The sequence below is a fragment of the Triticum urartu genome, chromosome 3, assembly GCF_003073215.2.
Source record: "Triticum urartu cultivar G1812 chromosome 3, Tu2.1, whole genome shotgun sequence".
NCBI lineage: Eukaryota > Viridiplantae > Streptophyta > Magnoliopsida > Poales > Poaceae > Triticum > Triticum urartu.
This window is the reverse complement of record NC_053024.1, coordinates 678,400,070-678,416,759: the sequence shown is the minus strand read 5'-3', so window position 1 is coordinate 678,416,759 and position 16,690 is coordinate 678,400,070. Positions and strand designations below refer to the sequence as shown.

Genomic DNA, 16,690 nt, shown 5'->3' with positions numbered 1-16,690 from the left:
AAAAATTCCTACGCACACGCAAGATCATGGTGATGCATAGCAACGAGAGGGGGAGAGTGTGATCTACGTACCCTTTGTAGATCGACAACGGAAGCGTTAATTTGGTTGATGTAGTCGTACGTCTTCACGGCCTGACCGATCAAGTACCGAAACTATGGCACCTCCGAGTTCTAGCACACGTTCAGCTCGATGACGATCCCCGGACTCCGATCCAGCAAAGTGTCGGGGAAGAGTTCCGTCAGCACGACAGCGTGGTGACGATCTTGATGTACTACTATCGCAGGGCTTCGCATAAGCACCGCTACAATATTATTGAGGTGGAATATGGTGGAAGGGGGCACCGCACACGGCTAAGGAACGATCATGAAGATCAACTTTTGTCTAGGGGTGCCCCCTGCCCCCGTATATAAAGGAGCAAAGGGGGGAGGCCGCCCGGCCACATATGGCGCGCCAAGGAGGAGTCCTCCTCCTAGTAGGAGTAGGACTCCTACTAGGAGGGGGAAAGAAGTGGGGAGGGAGAGGGAAAGGGGGGCGCCCCCCCCTATCCTAGTCCAATTCGGACCAGGGGGGAGGAGGCGCGCGGCCCACCTCTGGTAGCCCCTCTCTCTCTCCACTAAGGCCCATATGGCCCATTACTTCTCCCAGGGGGGGGGGTTCCGGTAACCCTCCGGCTCTCCGGTTTTCTCCGAAATCACCCGGAACACTTCCGGTGTCTGAATATAGCCGTCCAATATATCAATCTTTATGTCTCGACCATTTCGAGACTCCTCGTCATGTCCGTGATCACATCCGGGACTCCTAACTAACTTCAGTACATCAAAACGCATAATCTCATAATATAACTGTCATCGAAACCTTAAGCGTGCGGACCCTACGGGTTCGAGAACAATGTAGACATGACCGAGACACGTCTCCGGTCAATAACCAATAGCGGAACCTGGATGCTCATATTGGCTCCTACATATTCTACGAAGATCTTTATCGGTCAGACCGCATAACATCATACGTTGTTCCCTTTGTCATCGGTATGTTACTTGCCCGAGATTCGATCGTCGGTATCCTATACCTAGTTCAATCTCATTACCGGCAAGTCTCTTTACTCGTTCTGTAATACATCATCCCGCAACTAACTCATTAGTTGCAATGCTTGCAAGGCTTAAGTGATGTGCATTACCGAGAGGGCCCAGAGATACCTCTCCGACAATTGGAGTGACAAATCCTAATCTCAAAATACGCCAACTCAACATGTACCTTTGGAGACACCTGTAGAGCTCCTTTATAATCACCCAGTTACGTTGTGATGTTTGGTAGCACACAAAGTGTTCCTTCGGTAAACGGGAGTTGCATAATCTCATAGTCATAGGAACATGTATAAGTCATGAAGAAAGCAATAGCAACATACTAAACGATCGGGTGCTAAGCTAACGGAATGGGTCAAGTCAATCACATCATTCTCCTAATGATGTGATCCCGTTAATCAAATGATAACTCATGTCTATGGTTAGGAAACATAACCATCTTTGATTAACGAGCTAGTCAAGTAGAGGCATACTAGTGACACTTTGTTTGTCTATGTATTCACACAAGTATTATGTTTCTGGTTAATACAATTCTAGCATGAATAATAAACATTTATCATGATATAAGGAAATAAATAATAACTTTATTATTGCCTCTAGGGCATATTTCCTTCACATTATTGGGCTTTATTATCCATTTTTATATTATTTTTGGGACTAACCTATTAATCGGAGGCCCAACCCAGAATTGCTATTTTTTTGCCTATTTTTAGGGTTTCAAAAAAAAGTAATATCAAACGGAGTCCAAACAGAATGAAACCTTCGGGAACGTGATTTTTGAAACGAACAAGATCCAGGAGACTTGGACCCTACGTCAAGCAACCAACAGGGAGGCCACGAGGTAGGGGGCGCACCCTCCACCCTCGGGCCCCCCTGTTGCTCCACCGACGTACTCATTCCTCCTATATATACCTATGTACCCCCAAACGATCAGATACGGAGCCAAAACCCTAATTCCACCGCCGTAACTTTCTGTATCCACGAGATCCCATCTTGGGGCCTGTTCCGGAGCTCCGCCGGAGGGGGCATCGATCACGGAGGGCTTCTACATCAACACCATAGCCTCTCCGATGAAGTGTGAGTAGTTTACCTCAGACCTTTGGGTCCATAATTATTAGCTAGATGGCTTTTTCTCTCTTTTTGGATCTCAATACAAAGTTCTCCCCCTCTCTTGTGGAGATCTATTCGATGTAGTCTTCTTTTGCGGTGTGTTTGTTGAGACCGATGAATTGTGGGTTTATGATCAAGTTTATCTATGAACAATATTTGAATCTTCTCTGAATTCTTTTATGTATGATTGGTTATCTTTGCAAGTCTCTTCGAATTATCAGTTTGGTTTGGCCTACTAGATTGATCTTTCTTGCAATGGGAGAAGTGCTTTGCTTTGGGTTCAATCTTGCGGTGTCCTTTCCCAGTGACAGTAGGGGCAGCAAGGCACGTATTGTATTGTTGCCATCGAGGATAACAAGATGGGGTTTTCATCATATTGCATGAGTTTATCCCTCTACGTCATGTCATCTTGCTTAAAGCGTCACTCTGTTCTCTTGAACTTAATACTCTAGATGCATGCTGGATAGCGGTCGATGTGTGGAGTAATAGTAGTAGATGCAGGCAGGAGTCGGTCTACTTGTCTCGAACGTGATGCCTATATACATGATCATACCTAGATATTCTCATAACTATGCTCAATTCTGTCAATTGCTCAACAGTAATTTTTTCACCCACCGTAAAATACTTATGCTCTTGAGAGAAGCCACTAGTGAAACCTATGGCCCCGGGTCTATATTCATCATATTAATCTTCCAATACTTTTTTGTTTTCATTGTCTTTTATTTTACTTTGCATCTTTATCATAAAAATACCAAAAATATTATCTTATCATATCTATCAGATCTCACTCTCGTAAGTGACCATGTAGGGATTGACAACCCCTTATTGCGTTGGTTGCGAGGATTTATTTATTTTGTGTAGGTGCGAGGGACTCGCGCGTAGCCTCCTACTGGATTGATACCTTGGTTCTCAAAAACTGAGGGAAATACTTACGCTACTTTGCTGCACCACCCTTTCCTCTTCAAGGGAAAACCAACGCAAGTGCTCAAGAGGTAGCAAGAAGGATTTCTGGCGCCGTTGCCAGGGAGGTCTATGCAAAAGTCAACATACCAAGTACCCATCACAAACCCTTATCTCCAGCATTACATTATTTGCCATTTGCCTCTCGTTTTCCTCTCCCCCACTTCACCCTTGCCGTTTTATTCGCCCTCTTTCTCTATTCTCCCTCTCTTTCTCCATTTGCCTCTTTTTGCCCGTTCCTCGTTTGCTTGTGTGTTGGAGTGCTTGCTTGTCTCGATGGCTCTTCCTCGATTTGGTGATCTTCACCTTAAAAGGTTAGAAGAAATTGAAAGCAACGTTAGGAGTTTTATGATCTTGCAATTTGAGCAAAATAGTTTCTTTAGAAACGAGCTTAAAGAACAAAAAACCTTTATGAATTATATGAATAAAGAGCTCGATGATATGTCTAAAGAATTTGATGGTTTGAGATCCCAAATTGCTTGTCTTGAGAAGTTAATAGCTGAAGTTTCGGATAAGCGGGCTACCTTAGTTAATAAGATGGCTGCTAAATCGGAAGACCATGATAATAAAGATGAAGATCTAAAAGTTATTGATGTGTCCCCTATTAAATCTTTGTTTTGCAATGTGAATCTTGATAATGATGGGACTGAATATGATCCATCTTTACCTAGAAGGCGTTCCAAAAATTCGGAGTTTTTAGATCTTGATGCTAAATTTGATAAAAGTGGGATTGAAGAGATCAAAAATCTAGATGTTAATGAACCTACTATTTTGTATTTTTACGAATTTAATTATAATAGCTACTCTTTGATAGATTGTATTTCCTTGTTACAATCCGTGCTAAATTCTCCTCATGCTTATAGTCAAAATAAAGCTTTTACCAAACATATCATTGATGCTTTGATGCAATCTTATGAAGAAAAACTTGAGTTGGAAGTTTCTATCCTAGAAAACTTTATGAAGAGTGGGAACCAACTATTAAAATTAAAATTAAAAATCATGAATGATATGCTTGTGTGATTTGGGTGCTAGTGTTTCCACGATTCCAAAGACTTTGTGTGATTTGTTAGGTTTCCGTGATTTTGATGATTGCTCTTTAAACTTGCACCTTGCGGATTCCACTATTAAGAAACCTATGGGAAGAATTAATGATGTTCTTATTGTTGCAAATAGGAATTATGTGCCCGTAGATTTTATTGTTCTTGACATAGATTGCAATCCTTCATGTCCTATTATTCTTGGTAGACCTTTTCTTAGAACGATTGGTGCAATTATTGATATGAAGGAAGGAAATATTAGATTCAAATTTCCGTTAAGGAAAGACATGAAACACTTTCCTAGAAATAAAATTAAATTACCTTATGAATCTATTATGAGAGCCACTTATGAATTGCCTACCAAAGATGGCAATACCTAGATCCATCCTTGCTTTTTATGCCTAGCTAGGGGCGTTAAACGATAGCGCTTGTTGGGAGGCAACCCAATTTTATTTTTATTCCTTGATTTTTGCTCCTGTTTAGTAACAAATAATTTATCTAGCCTCTGTTTTGGTTTTGTTTTTTATGTTTAATTAATGTTTGTGCCAAGTAGAACCGTTGGGAAGACTTGGGGGAAGTCTTGTTAATCTTGCTGTAAAAAACAGAAACTTTAGCGCTCAAGAGAACTGCTGCCATTTTTATTTGGAAAGTGATATTTAGTTAATTATTTTTGAAGATGATTAATAGATAAATTATTCACGTCCAGAAATTTATTTTAGAATTTTTGGGGTTCCGGATCTTGCGCTAGCTACAGATTACTACAGACTGTTCTGTTTTTGACAGATTCTGTTTTTCGTGTGTTGTTTGCTTATTTTGATGAATCTATGGCTAGTAAAATAGTTTATAAACCATAGAGAAGTTGGAATATAGTAGGTTTAACACTAATATAAATAAATAATGAGTTCATTACAATACCTTGATGTGTTCTTTTGTTTTCTTTCGCTAACGGAGCTCACGAGATTTTCTACTTTGAGTTTTGTGTTGTGAAGTTTTCAAGTTTTGGGTAAATATTTGATGGATTATGGAACAAGGAGTGGCAAAAGCCTAAGCTTGGGGATGTCCATGGCACCCCCAAGATAATCTAAGGACACCTAAAAGCCAAAGCTTGGGGATGCCTCGGAAGGCATCCCCTCTTTCGTCTACTTCTATTGGTAACTTTACTTGGAGCTATATTTTTATTCACCACATGATATGTGTTTTGCTTGGAGCGTCTTGTATGATTTGAGTCTTTGCTTTTTAGTTTACCACAATCATCCTTGCTGTACACTAATACGTCTCCAACGTATCTATAATTTTTGATTGCTCCATGCTATATTATCTACTGTTTTGAACATTATTGGGCTTTATTATCCACTTTTATATTATTTTTGGGACTAACCTATTAACCGGAGGCCCAGCCCAGAATTGCTGTTTTTGGCCTGTTTTAGGGTTTCGAAGAAAAGGAATATCAAACGGAGTCCAAACGGAATGAAACCTTCGGAAACATGATTTTCTCATCAGATAAGATCCAGGAGACTTAGACCCTCCGTCAAGAAAGCCACGAGGCGGTCACGAGGGTGGAGGGCGCCCCCCTAGGGCGCGCCCCTGCCTCGTGGGCCCCTCAAAGCTCCACCGACGTACTTCTTCCTCCTATATATATCCACGTACCCCCAAACGATCAGATACGGAGCCAAAAACCTAATTCCACCGCCGCAACTTTCTGTATCCACGAGATCCCATCTTGGGGCCTGTTCCGGAGCTCCGCCGGAGGGGGCATCGATCACGGAGGGCTTCTACATCATCATCCAAGCCTCTCTGATGAAGTGTGAGTAGTTTACTTCAGACCTACGGGTCCATAGCTAGTAGCTAGATGGCTTTTTCTCTCTTTTTGGATCTCAATACAATGTTCTCCCCCTCTCTCGTGGAGATCTATTCGATGTAATCTTCTTTTTGCGGTGTGTTTGTTGAGACCGATGAATTGTGGGTTTATGATCAAGTCTATCTATGAATAATATTTGAATCTTCTCTGAATTCTTTTATGTATTATTGGTTATCTTTGCAAGTCTCTTCGAATTATCAGTTTGGTTTGGCCAACTAGATTGGTTGTTCTTGCCATGGGAGAAGTGCTTAGCTTTGGGTTCGATCTTGCGGTGTCCTTTCCCAATGACAGAAGGGGCAGCAAGACACGTATTGTATCGTTGCCATCGAGGATAACAAGATGGGTTTTTTATCATATTGCATGAAACTATCCCTCTACATCATGTCATTTTGCTTAAGGCGTTACTCTATTTTTAACTTAATACTCTAGATGCATGTTGGATAGCGGTCGATGAGTGGAGTAATAGTAGTAGATGCAGAATCATTTCGGTCTACTTGTCTCGGACGTGATGCCTATATACATGATCATACCTAGATATTCTCATAACTATGCTCAATTCTGTCAATTGCTCAACAGTAATTTGTTCACCCACCGTAGAATACTTATGCTCTTGAGAGAAGCCACTAGTGAAACCTATGGCCCCCGGGTCTCTTTCTCATCATATTAATCTCCATCACTTTATTATTTCTTTGCTTTAACTTTGCTTTAACTTTTTTACTTTGCATCTCTATACCAAAAATACCAAAAATATTATTTATCATCTCTATCAGATCTCACTTTTGTAAGTGACCGTGAAGGGATTGACAACCCCTAAGTGCGTTGGTTGCGTTGAGCTATTGTTTTTGTGTAGGTACAAGGGACTTGTGCGTGGCCTCCTACTGGACTGATACCTTGGTTCCCAAAAACTGAGAGAAATACTTACGCTACTTTGCCGCATCATCCCTTCCTCTTAGGGGAAATCCAACGCAGTGCTCAAGAGGTAGCATACACACCTTTTGAGAGACACACACATGATTCGGAAATTATTAGAATACTCTATGTGCTTCACTTATATCTTTTGAGTTATATAGTTTTGCTCTAGTACTTCACTTATATCTTTTAGAGCACGGTGGTGGATTTGTTTTATAGAAACTATTGATCTCTCATGCTTCACTTAGATTATTTTGAGAGTCTTAAATATCGTGGTAATTTGCTTAAATGATCCTAATATGCTAGGTATACAAGATTAATAAAAAAATTCTCTTATGAGTGTGTTGAATACTATGAGAAGTTTGATACTTGATAATTGTTTTGAGATATGAAGATGGTGATATTAGAGTCATGCTAGTTGAGTAGTTGTGAATTTGAGAAATACTTGTGTTAAAGTTTGTGATTCCCGTAGCATGCACGTATGGTGAACCGTTATGTGATGAAGTCGGAGCATGATTTATTTATTAATTGTCTTCCTTATGAGTGGCGGTCGGGGACGAGCGATGGTCTTTTCCTACCAATCTACCCCCTAGGAGCATGCACGTAATACTTTGCTTTGATAACTTGTAGATTTTTGCAATAAGTATATGAGTTCTTTATGACTAATGTTGAGTCCATGGATCATACGCACTCTCACCCTTCCACCAATGCTAGCCTCTCTAATATCGTGCACCTTTCCCCGGTATCATACACCCACCATATACCTTCCTCAAAACAGCCACCATACCTACCTATCATGGCATTTCCATAGCCATTCCGAGATATATTGCCATGCAACTTTCCACCATTCTGTTTACTATGACACACTCCATCATTGTCATATTGCTTTGCATGATCATGTAGTTGACATTATATTTGTGGCAAAGCCACCGTTCATAATTCTTTCATACATGTCACTCATGAGTCATTGCATATCCCGGTACACCGCCGGAGGCATTCATATAGAGTCATATTTTGTTCTAAGTATCGAGTTGTAATTGTTGAGTTGTAAGAAAATAAAAGTGTGATGATCATCATTATTAGAGCATTGTCCCAATGAGGAAAGGATGATGGAGAGTATGATTCCCCCACAAGTCGGGATGAGACTCCGGATGAAAAAAAGAGGCCATAAAAAAGAGAAAAGGCCCAAATAAAAAAATATGAGAGAAAAAGAGAGAAGGGACAATGCTACTATCCTTTTACCACACTTGTGCTTCAAAGTAGCACCATGATCTTCATGATAGAGAGTCTCCTTTGTTATCACTTTCATATACTAGTGGGAATTTTTCATTATAGAACTTGGCTTGTATATTCCAATGATGGGCTTCCTCAAATTGCCCTAGGTCTTCGTGAGCAAGCAAGTTGGATGCACACCCACTTAGTTTCTTTTTTGAGCTTTCATATACTTATAGCTCTAGTGCATCCATTGCATGGAAATCCCTACTCACTCACATCGATATCTATTGATGGGCATCTCCATAGCCCGTTGATACGCCTAGTTGATGTGAGACTATCTTCTCCCTTTTTGTCTTCTCCACAACCACCATTCTATTCCACCTAAAGTGCTATGTCCATGGCTCACGCTCATGTATTGCGTGAAGATTGAAAAAGTTTGAGAACACCAAAAGTATGAAACAATTGCTTGGCTTGTCATCGGGGTTGTGCATGATTTAAATACTTTGTGTGGTGAAGATAGAACATAGCCAGACTATATGATTTTGTAGGGATATCTTTCTTTGGCCATGTTATTTTGAGAAGACATAATTGCTTAGTTAGTATGCTTGAAGTATTATTATTTTTATGTCAATATTAAACTTTTGTCTTGAATCTTTCGGATCTGAATATTCATACTACAATTAAGAAGAATTACATTGAAATTATGCCAAGTAGCATTCCACATCAAAAATTCTGTTTTTATCATTTACCTACTCGAGGACGAGCAGGAAATAAGCTTGGGGATGCTTGATACGTCTCCAACGTATACATAATTTTTGATTGCTCCATGCTATATTATCTTCTGTTTTGGACATTATTGGGCTTTATTATCCACTTTTATATTATTTTTGGGACTAACCTATTAACCGGAGGCCCAGCCCGGAATTGCTGTTTTTTTGCCTATTTTAGGGTTTTGAAGAAAAGGAATATCAAACAGAGTCCAAACGGAATGAAACCTTCGGGAACGTGATTTTTGGAACGAACAAGATCCAGGAGACTTAGACCCTACGTCAAGCAACCAACATGGAGGCCACGAGGTAGGGGGGCGCGCCTACCCCCCCAGGCGCGCCCTCCACCCTCGTGGCCCCCTATTGCTCCACCGACGTACTCCTTCCTCCTATATATACCTACGTACCCCCAAACGATCAGATACGGAGCCAAAACCCTAATTCCACCGCCGTAACTTTCTGTATCCACGAGATCCCATCTTGGGGCCTGTTCCGGAGCTCCGCCGGAGGGGACATCGATCACGGAGGGCTTCTACATCAACACCATAGCCTCTCCGATGAAGTGTGAGTAGTTTACCTTAGACCTTCGGGTCCATAGTTATTAGCTATATGGCTTCTTCTCTCCTTTTGGATCTCAATACAAAGTTCTCCCCCTCTTGTGGAGATCTATTCGATGTACTCTTATTTTGCGGTGTGTTTGTTGAGACCGATGAATTGTGGGTTTATGATCAAGTTTATCTATGAACAATATTTGAATCTTCTCTGAATTCTTTTATGTATGATTGGTTATCTTTGCAAGTCTCTTCGAATTATCAGTTTGGTTTGACCTACTAGATTGATCTTTCTTGCAATGGGAGAAGTGCTTAGCTTTGGGTTCAATCTTGCGGTGTCCTTTCCCAGTGACAGTAGGGGCAGCAAGGCACGTATTGTATTGTTGCCATCGAGGATAACAAGATGGTTTTTTCATCATATTGCATGAGTTTATCCCTCTACATCATGTCATCTTGCTTAAAGTGTTACTATGTTCTCTTGAACTTAATACTCTAGATGCATGCTAGATAGCGGTCGATGTGTGGAGTAATAGTAGTAGATGCAGGCAGGAGTCAGTCTACTTGTCTCGGACGTGATGCCTATATACATGACCATACCTAGATATTCTCATAACTATGCTCAATTTTGTCAATTGCTCAATAGTAATTTGTTCACCCACCGTAAAATACTTATGCTCTTGAGAGAAGCCACTAGTGAAACGTATGGCCCCCGGGTCTATCTTCATCATATTAATCTTCCAATACTTAGTTGTTTTCATTGCCTTTTATTTTACTTTGCATCTTTATCATAAAAATACCAAAAATATTATCTTATCATATCTATCAGATCTCACTCTCGTAAGTGACCGTGTAGGGATTGACAACCCCTTATCGCGTTGGTTGCGAGGATTTATTTGTTTCGTGTAGGTGCGAGGGACTCGCGCGTAGCCTCCTATTGGATTGATACCTTGGTTCTCAAAAACTGATGGATATACTTACGCTACTTTGCTGCACCACCCTTTCCTCTTCAAGGGAAATCCAACGCAAGTGCTCAAGAGGTAGCAATGATGCATACATGTCAACTATGGGTGTTGGCTCCAACAATTCGCATTGGTCTCAAACCAATGACATGCATTTCGAAGAGCATGAGTTCGAGGTGGACGAGGATGGTGAGGGCATTGTCGACGCGCCGAAAGTAAGAGCGGGTAATTACACCAATGTCGATGACATCTTACTATGCAATACTTTATTGCAAGTGTCGAGGGATCCATCCGTTGGAGGTGATGAAAGTAGAGATGCTTATTGGGGGCGGATGAAAGAACACTTTGATGTTTGCAACGTGAGTGGAATTGACCGCTCCGAGAGATCACTTCAGTCCCGGTGGTCGACAATCAACTCGGATTGTGAAAGGTGGGCGGCCGCACAAAAGGCGGTTGACAAGTTGAACCCAAGTGGCACAAATGAGGACAATAGAGTAAGTGGCATTCCATACATGTTCATGATACTTATTGTTGGTGTTCGAAGTGCTAACTTGCTTTGTTTTCATGTAGTACAACATTGCACAAAACTTGTTCAAAGGAGAGGAGAAAAGAACCAAGAAGAGGAAGATCAAGAAAGGAAGGATATTTACCTTGCCTCATTGCTATGAAGTGTTGAAGGATGATGAGAAATGGAAGAAGCGTGATGATTTGCATTTGAGCAACAAACGCAAGCGAACAATTGAGTTGAATGATGATGATGAGGAGGAGGATGATGCATCAAGTGACGGCAAGAGAAGCCCCACACCCAACTCGGTTTCATACTCGAAGCCAAAACGACCGGATGGGTGCAAGAAAGACGCAAAAGAAAAGAAGAAGAGGAAATGAGATGATGAGCTCAAAAATGCTATGGAAGCTATTGTGAAGGCAAGAAAAGAAGCCAACGAGGTGAGGAAAATGGCAAGGAACCAAGATGCCGCGACCGAGGAGAGGAGGTTGGCGGCCGGGGAGAGGAGGGTGGCGACCAAGGAGAGGAAGGTGGCTTTGGAGGAGAAGAAGATGAGCAATGAGGAGCGAACTAGATTGTTGAAATGGGAGAAGCACTTGTTCTTCTTGAACACATCTATCCTCAATGAGGTGCAAAAGGAGTATGTCAATCTTGCCGTGAAGAAGTCTTGATCCAAAAAAGAGCCATGATTCGCGCAATGGGTGGCGGTGGCCTTGGCGCCATGGGTGGCGGTGGCCTTGGCGCCATGGGAGGCATGGGAGGCTTCGGAGGTACCGTGAGTGGATTAGGTGCCATGGGTGGCTTTGGAGCTACCATGGAGACCATGGGAGGCATGGGTGGCTTTGGAGCGCCCCCCGACGCTATGGCCGTCATGGGAGGCATGAGTTTTGCTTCTCTCATGGGAGGCATGGGTGCACCTCCGGCCGTGATGGGCGGAATGTCTTCCGGTGTGCCTCCTCACACACATTCCCATGAAGATGCCGTTGAAGATCTTGCCAACACCGTCGGAGCTTCACGTGATGCGGTGCGCGATGAGGAGGAGGAGGAAGAATCATCTTCAGAGGAGGAAGAATCGTCTTCCGAAGATGAGGACGAAGACGAGGACGAGGCTTGATGTGTCTTTCGTTTGTGTCATGAACTTGATTTGCATTTTGAACTTGGTTGGATGAACTCGTGGGCATGATTTTGAACTTCTGGGCATGAACTTTTATTCATCAACTTGTTTGTGTGAAATTTAGATGTCATGTTCATTGCATTTTGAAGGTTTCAAATTCATTTTGTGTTCAAAATGCAACATATGCAATGCCCCGGCGAGTTGCGCGCACTGCATTTTTTGCGCGCTGCATTTTAGCGCGGCTGTTGGAGCCAGCACTGCCAGCCGTGCAAAACCAGACGAAGGGCGCACGGCAAAGTAGTTTTTTGTGCGCAGCGCGTAGCGCGGCTGTTGGAGATGCTCTTAGTACGAGACCATCCTCACATAAACAGAAACACATGCTATTCTTAGATATGTCGACATCATCTTCCTTTTGCATCATCGCCCAGACAGGTAGACTAAACCCTAGTCAAGTCCAGAACAACATAAATTTCATGGCTAATCCTCAAATGATGGCTTCCCCATTTTATCTGTGCCAGAAGACATTTGGAGGCAGAGGCGGCTGCATGTACGGGAAAACCCCAGTAGGTTGTGTTTTTGGGTGAGACGGTGAGAGTAGTGCAACCCTTAGTTGCTCCAAGAGAAATCATGTGGAATTGCCCTACGCATCGTGCCACATAAAACATTAATTTTGGTTGGATGACACACATTTCAAAAAGTTTGCTATGGACCTGTATGGACATACGATCGTTTAAAGTAACATTTTACTAACAACACTAACTTGTCACTTGTATAAATATCAACTATTGGCTAATACATTATCCAAATTTTGAAAATACTACACATAAATTGCAAAAAGAAAGGATCTAGATCTAACCTTGGAGCCGCAACCATTGCCACTTTCCCAAACACGTGAAACACAACTTCTACAACATAACTCTTAAAACCCAAATGAATGACCGGCTTTGGAAGCCCAAGGGGGTCGATAGAGCGGGGGCTTGCACGCCAAATGAGGACCATGTATATAAACGACCACCGAAGTATATTGGCAACCTTCGCCTGCCAAACCTCCTAATCTTTCATTTCCTCCTCAAATCCAAGGCTTGAGGCTTTCTTTTCGCCCAAATGTATTCTCTACACCATGTTCGACCCATCCGCAGTTCCACACACTCTTGGTGCCATCTTCAAGAAATTAGGCATTAGCCCGCCTTTATAGATAAAGCACCGACCAATCTGAACAACTAGTACAAAGTAAGCCACAGGGGCACAACCAAAGAAAGCCCCAAAACAAAAATAAATGGATGCAAAGAGGCCACTGACGCTATCTTGTTGGAACCGGAAGCCCACCGATCATCGAGCATCTCAAGTCTCATGAGATGCCACCATTGCAACATAAATGCAATAGGAATGTAAACAAGGTCAGGCACATGTCATAGACAGTCGTGAGCAATCACAAGCTTGTCCCAGGAGGTCCAAAGGGCTTAAGTCATGGCCGTAAAAGAAAAAAAATAGAGGAGGTGTCTCCTCCTATCAGTGAGGGACTAAGCAATGACCACAAGGTCAAGCAGACTCGCAGGGCACCAACTGCACCACATGACCTCGCAAAGGCAAAAGTGTAGCGCCCTGGGAGCGTCACTGTACAGATCTAGCACCTCCGCTAGCATCCGCATAATATTGACCCGAAGATGCCACCCCACACAATGTGCACATGACAACATACACACGACGTGGGCGCAGCAGTAGATATCACAACACAATTCCATAACAGATCCACAGCAACATATATATGCAACAACTCTGAAGAGTCAAATTAACATATGGATACAATACAAGGGTCTTGCAACCAAGATACAACTCACAGCGGAAGCAAATATATCTTATACAGGTAAATAATACAAATGCCTTAAGAAGACTCTAAAGAAAAGCAAATGACATCCATATCCCTGTTAATGTCATCCTTAATCAAACCTGCTTCTGAAATGTTACCATCTGATTTGCGGCACCCGTGGGTAAAAGAGAAAATAAAACAGGGTGGATCAGGTCAGTCCATCGTCGGGAGGTAGACGCGGTGGAAACTGTTCATAGTTAGCGTCCTACGGCAGGTCGGACACTTGCTCTGAGCCTGGATGGAGGCCTGGATGCACTTCTGGCAGAAGATGTGGCCACAGATGGTGGATGACGCATCAACCAGCTCATTCATGCAGACTGGGCAGCTAAACTTTGGTTCCTTTCGGATCTCCTTCAGAGGTGCACGGGATTTCTGCATCACCATGAGCTGCAGTTTGTAAGCAAGCCTTGGAGAGCTGGTATTACTGTACATGATATTTGTGAAGTACAATGCACAATTTTTACCAAGAATCTGTTGGTTGCAGGTGTGTCCACTGTGTCTACCATGAGGTTGTTGCTGCTGGCTCTGGGGTGATCTTGATGTGTAGGGTTCATCCCCAGAGAAAGCAGTGTGTTCACATGCTGATCAGGAGCTTCCCCTGGAAATAAAGCAACACAAACCAAGTTAGTAAATGGAAACATAGTCCAAAAGGGGAAACTAGGAAAAAAAAGGTGATATACACTAGAGCATACAGCTCCAAGACTGAATAGTACTCCCTCTGTCTCAAAATGTAAGACGTTTGTCAAAAGCCATCTTACATTTTGAGACAGAGGGGGTATATGTATGTTCGAAAATGTCATAAATCAATATGGGTAAATACTGAGACTCAACAGTGTGATATCCCATTTCTAATTGATAATGGAATTTTTTTGGAAGCTAAGCGTCCAAAGGAAGATAATTAGTGTTAAATTCTAATAATGGATCTTTCAGGTTAACATTTCACTTGCAGCTTTTTAGTCATACAATAGCTACTTAGTGGATGGTCTTTTCCAAACACAAAAGCTAGACTCCCAGAAAGGTGGTTTGTTAGGTGTTAACACATCTGTTCAATTTTGTCCAATATGTTGCTGGCCATTGGATTTCAAGGCTAGAAGTTTCTACAGCATGGTACAGAAGAATTTCAAAATAAGGTACACAGCCTGAAGGAAATAAGCACAAGTTCAGTAAAACTATCTGCGCCTGGCAGCAAGGTACCCATGTTGGCGTTCAGAGGAACCATGCCTGCACCAGACGACGAAGGGCCAATATTGCCTGTCACATAAGACATTCTAGAAGTTTCACTTGCGCCTTGTGTGATACCAGGTGTCAGAATCATCGTCCCATAGCCAGGGGAAGATGCTATCTGTCTTGACAATTGTTGGTTCTGTTGTCGTTGTTGGTTCTGAGCACTCAACTGCTTGATAGCAAACTGCAGGTGCGGCTCAATTTGCTGCTTCATCATATTGTAGTACTCCGCCTGAATATAATTTTTTTAAAATGATGAAACGGTGATATTTAATTTTGCTCGGAAATGGACTTGATTGCTCGAAAGCCAAAGCTACAAAATAAGAAGGCAAGGGGTCAACACCTTGCTTGGGTATTTTCTAAACAAGATTTCCTCAAGCCTCCTCGCGAGCTCGGGTAACCTCCTCCGCCAATCAGCCGAGGTTTGCTTCCTTCCTATATACTCGAATCTGCCAATTCAATAACAAGTATATGTAATAAAATTAAATAAAGAACTACCCTCCTTGCTTTCATATCAAACTCGAACCGTCAGGCATCATCAGCCTTATAGCCTAAATAACCCTCAGAGCCGAACAGAGGATCTAAACGCACCCCCAAAGTTGCCAAATGTGTATGCAACACCCTTCTAAACTTCAAGGGAAGCCACTAAAATTTCGAACAGCACCATATCTACAATCGCTTTTGCTTATAATTTTGTGAATGAAACAACGTAGTACTCCAGTAAGCATGATGCCTGATGGAATCTATTGTTTAGAGAATTCAATTCCAACCCATTTTCTGGAGCATGAATATCGATTATTTCCAACTGGAGCAGATAAGAGCACTGAACGCTTACATCTTGTCTCGGATGCTGCTGCGCATCATAACGAACTGGGGATCGACCCACGCGTCCTGCGTCTGGCTTTGCGGCGGCGGCATCCCGACGGCGCCGACGACCTGATTCACCTGCGCAGTCTGACGCGCGTCCATCTTCGCGGCCAGCCGGGCGAGTCTCCGCCGGCCCGGTAAATCCCAGCGCAGCGCGAGCTGGATGCCGTGGGGGTAGGAGAGCCGACCCAATAGTAGGAGGTTGTGCGGCGGCGAGCGGCGGGCGGAGACGAGGCGGGGAGACGGAGGGAGAGGGGAGAAAGGAATGGGGGACTTGACCAATGGCGGACTACCCGAGCTGGACTGCACGAGCGGGGTCAAAACTGGGTGGTGGGCCAGCGACGCGCTCCCCTTTTCTCTCTTTTTGACGAGGGAAGCGTCCGTCTCGTTTCTTCTTTCTCCGTCGCCTTTACAACGTCCCCATTTTTTTTAAGCTTTTAGGCATGAAAACTAAGGTGACAATGTGGATACAGATGCCCTTTGAGAAAAAATAGTTTGGCATCTAATGGGTCTCATTAAGGAATAAAAATAAAATAAAGACTAGTACACATGCATCTCTACTCTCCACTTCAATTTTTTCAGTTTTTTACACCGGACCACACCTTCTCTCCGAGCATCCGCCTCCTGCAGAGGATCCCGTTTCCCCGTCTGAACTTACCTTTTCTGAC

General features: G+C 42.8%; 1 protein-coding gene across 1 annotated transcript; it reads right to left on the bottom strand.

The window, feature by feature from the left end:
- Nucleotides 1-13,805: 13,805 nt before the first annotated feature.
- Nucleotides 13,806-16,350, bottom strand: LOC125545876 (probable histone acetyltransferase HAC-like 1). The gene is made up of 5 exons (XM_048709933.1): nucleotides 15,991-16,350; nucleotides 15,499-15,604; nucleotides 15,126-15,387; nucleotides 14,396-14,529; nucleotides 13,806-14,303 (listed from the first exon to the last, which is right to left on the bottom strand). The coding sequence occupies exons 1-5, from the start codon at nucleotides 16,122-16,124 to the stop codon at nucleotides 14,085-14,087; spliced, it is 855 nt and encodes a 284-aa protein (XP_048565890.1). The 5' UTR covers nucleotides 16,125-16,350; the 3' UTR covers nucleotides 13,806-14,084.
- Between the last annotated feature and the right edge of the window lie 340 nt (nucleotides 16,351-16,690).

Coding starts and splice junctions, on each gene's coding strand:
- LOC125545876 (XM_048709933.1), bottom strand. CDS start 16,124: ATGGACGCGCGTCAGACTGCGCAGGTGAATCAGGTCGTCGGCGCCGTC. Junction 14,530..15,125: donor TCCTCTGAACGCCAACATGG/GTACCTTGCTGC, acceptor CTTTATTTCCAG/GGGAAGCTCCTGATCAGCAT. Junction 14,304..14,395: donor CTGCAACCAACAGATTCTTG/GTAAAAATTGTG, acceptor ATGGTGATGCAG/AAATCCCGTGCACCTCTGAA.